This window comes from Vollenhovia emeryi, unplaced genomic scaffold (assembly GCF_000949405.1).
Source record: "Vollenhovia emeryi isolate VEMERY1.0 unplaced genomic scaffold, V.emery_V1.0 DF939589.1, whole genome shotgun sequence".
In the NCBI taxonomy this organism is placed as follows: Eukaryota; Metazoa; Arthropoda; class Insecta; order Hymenoptera; family Formicidae; genus Vollenhovia; species Vollenhovia emeryi.
Genome location: NW_011966777.1, coordinates 23,332 through 29,359, shown reverse-complemented (window position 1 = coordinate 29,359; position 6,028 = coordinate 23,332). Strand labels below are relative to the sequence as shown.

The following is a 6,028-nucleotide window of genomic DNA, read 5'->3' as shown; positions in this document are numbered from 1 at the left end:
CGACACTCGTAGAAGAACCGAAGGGCTCGATCGCGGTAGATCTCGATTTGTGACTCGAAGACTCGGACTTTTGAACTCCTCTGACTGATCGGATCGACTCGCAAAACTACTGTGTCCGCTTACAACGCGTTAAAATCTAGATGAGCCGCGTATCCTCGTCTCGGGACGAGGGAGAGGGCAATTCGGCGAAACTCGTGCTGGCGTCGGCGACTTGCGATACGATTCGTCGTATTTGATGACAGATTTGCCGAATGCTGCCCGAACGCGATCGACGAACAGCTGAGCGGCACGTGACACGCTCTGCTCAAGATGCGAGCTCGCGACCCGCGCTCGCGGCGCGCGCGAGCGACGCGTGCGACTCGCTCGATCGCGAACATACCGCCCGCCTTGAAACAACGGTTTCAACTTAGCGGCAACTAGATACTTGAAATCGCCGGTGATGTGTACGGTGGATCCGCCCGCCGTGTGATCCTAAATTAAACAAACATATTAATGAAGTTTGGAACTGCAACGATCCTGAAATCAAAAGAAAAACACACAAAACTTAAAGCTAACAACAACAAAAAATTCTTACTAGAAAGAACTTAACTCTACGTGCGATACATAAAAGACAGTAATGAATTATCGGCGGCACGCTACCGGGATGGACTTTCAGTATCGACTGGGAGGATGCATATTTTAACGATCGGTCGTTTGAACACTGACGTAGCGGTCTTGATAGTCACGACGCGAGTTAATCCGTCGGATCCGGCATGACACTCAAGAATGCGACCGAGTTCCCATTTGCAGGGTGGGAGTGTGGAATTCTTCAAAAGCACCATTTGTCCGACCTTTACAGAAGGCTTCTGAGTCTTCCATTTCGTGCGTTGCTGTAGTGTATTCAAATAATCTGTCTGCCATAGATTCCAGAATCTCTCGGTCATATGCCTGACTAGCTGCCAGCGAGACAATCGATTTTCCTTGAGATTCAACACGGAAGGTTCTGGACTGACATTAAGCGCGGATCCGATGAGGAAATGACCGGGCGTTAAAATTTCGAAATCATCCGGGGTATCTCGAAGCGGTGCGAGAGGCCGAGAATTTAAGCACGCTTCCACCCTACATAACAGCGTCGTGAACTCTTCGAACGTGAGAGTCGCATTCTTAAGAATTCGTCGAATATGATATTTGACGCTACGGACGCCTGCTTCCCACAGTCCTCCAAAATGAGGCGCGGAAGGAGGAAGGAAGTGCCAGGCAATATTGTCGGAGGCGGTAGCGTTACGGAAATTTGAATCTTGCATCGCCGCACGATAGGCTCGTTGCAGTTCCTTGTCGGCGCCGACGAACGTCGTTCCATTGTCTGAGTACATATCCCGCGGAAGTCCTCGACGAGCGCAGAAACGCGAGAACGCGTCAAAAAAGGCGGACGTCGTGTAATCGCCGACCAGTTCTAAATGAATTGCTCTGCTGGCGAGGCATATGAATAAGGCGATGTATGCCTTACGCGATTTGATACCGCGACCGCTTGAAATGCGAATCTGGACTGGTCCGGCGTAATCGAGGCCGCAATGTAGAAAGCTCCGAGATGACGGGGTAACTCGCGGAGTCGGAAGGTCCCCCATAAGTTGCGACGGAGAGGCGGCCTTTTTGCGAGTGCAAGTAACACACTGATAGATGACCGACTTGACCAACGTGCGCGCGCGCAGTATCCAAAACTCCTGTCGAAGCTTTGTTAACGTCAACTGTAAACCCGCGTGGAGCGATCGAATATGCGTGGTTCTGACAAGAAGAGTCACCAGCGGATGAGAAGCGAGAAGAATCGGATATTTTCGTTTGAATGGAAGTGGAGCGTTTTTCAAGCGCCCTCCGACTCTCAGAAGACCCTCTTTGTCAAGAAAGGGATGGAGTGCTGCAATTGAACTTTTTGGTGATAACTGAGATTGATTTCTCAGGGCTCTAAGTTTTTTGAGAAACACATCGGTTTGAATATGGCGGACCAAAACACTCTGGCCGCTTGACACTCATCGGCGTGGAGCGCGATACCGGTGGTTTGGCGAGGAGTGACAGGATCGGTTTTCCGGCGGCAGAGAGTGACGAATCGCATGACATAGGCAGTCACGCGAATCAAAGTATGCCATGAAGAGAACTTAGCTTGAAGATCCCACTCGAATTTTGGATGAGCAGAGTGACTTGTGACTTTTTGCTCCAACTCTGAGTCAGAATGAGTAGCACATGTGGGCGGAGGCCAGTGGTCACAAGAAAGCTTTAACCACGGTGGGCCGTTCCACCATAAGGCGTGCGTTACCAAGTCGTCCCCGAGCACGCCGCGAGAAGCGCAATCGGCTGGGTTATCGAGTGTAGGCACGTGACGCCACATGGTGGTCGGGAGATTTGACTGAATCTCGTGGACTCGGTTGGCGACAAATGTTTTCCATCTTGACGGGTGCTGTTGGAGCCACGCGAGAACAACGGTTGAATGAGTCCAACAATAAGAATTGATCGTACTGATCTGAAGGGCCTTTTGCACATATTGGATTAACTTGGAAAGTAAGACAGCGGCAGCTAACTCGAGCCGAGGAATGCTCATCGGTTTGATAAGAGCGACTTTGGATTTCCCCATAACCAGCGAAATCATGGTCTGATCCGAATCCGATATTGTCTTCAGATAGACGACCGCGGCGTAGGCGGCAGATGAGGCATCTGAAAATCCGTGAATCTCATACTGGCTAGCGTGCGCGTCGGTTCCCATCCATCGCGGCAGATCGAGCTTGTTGAGCGCGGTTAACTGGGAATAGATCGCGGTCCACTTTGGAACGTGTTCTGTCGGAAGTTCGTCGTCCCAATTTAACTTTAGTCGCCACAGATATTGCAGGAAAATTTTTGCTTTTATGGTCACTGGAGTCACCCAACCCAGCGGATCAAATAGTTTAGCGATCGTCGAAAGAATTAGGCGTTTGGATCGCGGTATCACGGGAGGGAGAGAGACTGTATAACGAAATACATCAGACGCCGGGGTCCACCCTATCCCCAGCACCTTTAAATTTTTGTCCGGTTGCAACGTTTTCTGACAGGCGAGGCCGTGATTGTCCGGGCTGATATCCGATAATAGCGACGGAGTATTACTCGCCCATTTGCGCAATTCGAACCCGCCGCGTTGGAGTAGCTCCCGGAGCTGGTCGCGAATGAGGCGTAGACGATGAGGATCGCTATCGCCGAACAGCACATCATCCACGTATATTTGGTCGTGTAACACATTAACCGCTAAAGGAAAGTCACGACCTTCGTCGTCGACCAACTGTTTTAAAACGCGAAGCGCTAAAAACGGGGCGCATGCCGTTCCGTACGTGATCGTTAGAAGGCGAAATTCACTCGGTTGGTCGGATTCGCTCGTTGTCCAGAGGATCCTTTGGTAATCTACGTCGCGGGTATCGACTCGAATTTGGCGATACATTTTAGTAATGTCCGCGGTATATACGTACTGAAAGAGTCGCCACTTTAGAATTATGGAGGGCAAGTCGTTTTGAAGTTTGGGACCAGCCAAAAGGTGGTCGTTTAGAGAAGACCCGTTTGTGGTCGGGCTCGAGGCATTGAATACGACTCTCAAATGAGTCGTCGCACTATCTTCGCGAATAACATGATGGTGAGGGATAAAAACGCACTGTGCGTTTGGTGAAGTTAGATGGTCCGCGTTCTGCATGTGACCGAGAGTTAGATATTCTTGTAAGAATTCCGAATATTCTTTCTTGTGCTCCGAGCGGGCCTGAAGGCGCCGCAATAAGTGAGCGAGGCAGCTTTTCGCTCGAGACCGCGACTCGCCGATGTTTATCGGCGGATTTGTTTTGAACGGCAGCCGCACAACGTAACGGCCGTCCGGCTGACGAGAGTGAGTTGCGCGAAAATGATCTTCGCACCTCTCATCCTCGGGACTCATAAAACCCCGGCGAGGGATTTCCTCAACTTCCCAGAATTTTTGAAGCTCTCGATCGAGCGACTGATCACCGAAGCAATGCAGGAAAGAAATTTGATCGCAGGCTCGATCGCTTCCGGACGACAGTGAATGCGCATGAATTGAAGCGCCGGAATCTGCAGTAGGCCCTGAGATGACCCACCCGAGAACTGTGTTTTGTGCGATAGGCCGCCCGACCGTCGATTTAGCAATTCCCTCCAGAATGAGGTCCCCATATAGATCGGCACCCAGTAGAATGTCTATTGGTTCTGAGCTCATGGGATCATCGTCAGCCCACGAGAGATCTCGAAATTGGCTGAGCACAGAATCCGCGAGAACGCGCTTTGGCGAATAGGACGTTAGTGTGTTCAATATTAACGCGGTCGTCGAGAACCTCGGCGTAGATGCGTTCCGCGGCGAAATCGTCATATGCGCGGCGTGCCGGCATGTGCCGACTTTGATGCCTCCGACGGCGGAGATTGAAATCGGCATTCGAAGTCGCTTTAACAATAGACTTTGCGCAAGTTTTTCCGTTATGAAGGTCATTTCTGACCCTTGGTCGAGCAAGGCTCTTACAGATACTGAGCGACCGGAAGGCGCGCTGACGGTAACTTGAGCGGTAGCTAACAGTACGTGCGATCGCCGAGGTTGCCTTGTGGAGGCGCACAACGAATTTACTTCCGCAGATTTGATTTCTGCGGACTTTTCCGATTGGCTCGACGACGTCACGTCGTCGAGTTGAAAAGAAGAGCTCGAGTCATCGTGTAACAACGTGTGACGTTTTTTCTTACATTGCCGACAAGTATATTTACTCGCACACGTTTGAATCGCGTGACCTTTGCTTAGGCAATTAAAGCAACAGCCGTCCTGTTTTACGAAATCGCGACGCTGACTCGTACTCTTCTTGGCAAATTGCGGACATGCATGAAGCAAATGATTGGATTTGCACAATGAACATTGCAATGGCGCTTTTGCGTTAGCGGTTGCGCTTGTAATTTTCTGTGCGTGCGATGATTTCGTTGATTTCTCCGGGGCCGAGAGGGGCGGCTTCCATTCCTCGAGTGCTCGAACTCGCGTGTCAAGAAAGTCATCCAATGACTTGTATGACGGTACCGTAGTGGCGTCGTTAATTTTTAACTTCCACGCTTTTCGCGTGACAGGATCCAACTTTTGCGACACTAGACACACGAGCATGTCGTTCCATAACTCCTCGGGAGAGCGTTTCAAGTTGGTGAGCGCTGCTCTCGTGGCGTTAGTCTTATCGCGAAGACCTTGCAGGTCCAGAGCGGACTCGCGTTGAATGACCGGCAAATTCAATAACGACGTGAGATGAACGTTAATGAGCCTCCGCTTGCACTCGAATCGCGATTTGAGCGTGTCCCACGCGATTTTAAAATTGTCCGCGGTCACCGGTAGATTGCGAACACACTCGAGAGCGCGACCCGTTAAGCTGGACGTGAGAAAGTGCATACGCGCGAAATCCTTGAGCTCCTTGTTCTGGATGATTAGCGACGTGAATCGATCGCGGAAGCTTTCCCACTCCTCAAATTTACCATCGAACGGTGGAAGACTGATCGGTGGAAGATGGGATACCGAGAATGCGGAGGACGAGCTTGTACTTGAGTTCTCCAGATTAGTTGACGTATTCGGACTTACGATTGGCTCCACCTCTTCCAGACATTCGGACATATAATCGGAGGTACGGAGGTAGAGCTCCTCACAGACCTCGAAATGATTGTCCTTGAAGTATTCGATGGTCTTCTGACTTTCCATCGACACCGTGCACCGTAGCTTGGCGTGGCCTGTTTGAACTTGCGCCCACAACTCCTTCAAAGCACTGAGTCTATTTCGGATTTTCGCGGCAGTGTAATTGTTTTTACCGATCTTTTTAAAGTTATCGAGCGACCGGTCGATTTGCCGGAGCAATTGAACTTGATGTTCGAGCGCCTCGGTCATATTGGGAGTTAAACTGTTCGTTACTCTCTAGTATAACCACGGAAACTATCACTTCGATCCGGCTCGAAGGACCAAATTATGTTTCGGATCGACTGAGGAAAGCCTCAGGCCGAAACGTCTCCCGGAACCGCCTCACGTGAGACG

At 50.7% G+C, this 6,028-nt stretch overlaps 2 protein-coding genes across 2 annotated transcripts; both read right to left on the bottom strand.

Moving 5' to 3' along the window:
- Positions 1 to 635: 635 nt before the first annotated feature.
- LOC105557160 lies at positions 636 to 1,604 on the bottom strand. The gene has a single exon (XM_012004330.1). The coding sequence runs from the start codon at positions 1,602 to 1,604 to the stop codon at positions 636 to 638; it is 969 nt and encodes a 322-aa protein (XP_011859720.1).
- A 326-nt stretch (positions 1,605 to 1,930) lies between these two features.
- LOC105557159 lies at positions 1,931 to 5,884 on the bottom strand. Its single transcript, XM_012004329.1, has one exon. The coding sequence runs from the start codon at positions 5,882 to 5,884 to the stop codon at positions 1,931 to 1,933; it is 3,954 nt and encodes a 1,317-aa protein (XP_011859719.1).
- Positions 5,885 to 6,028: the final 144 nt, after the last annotated feature.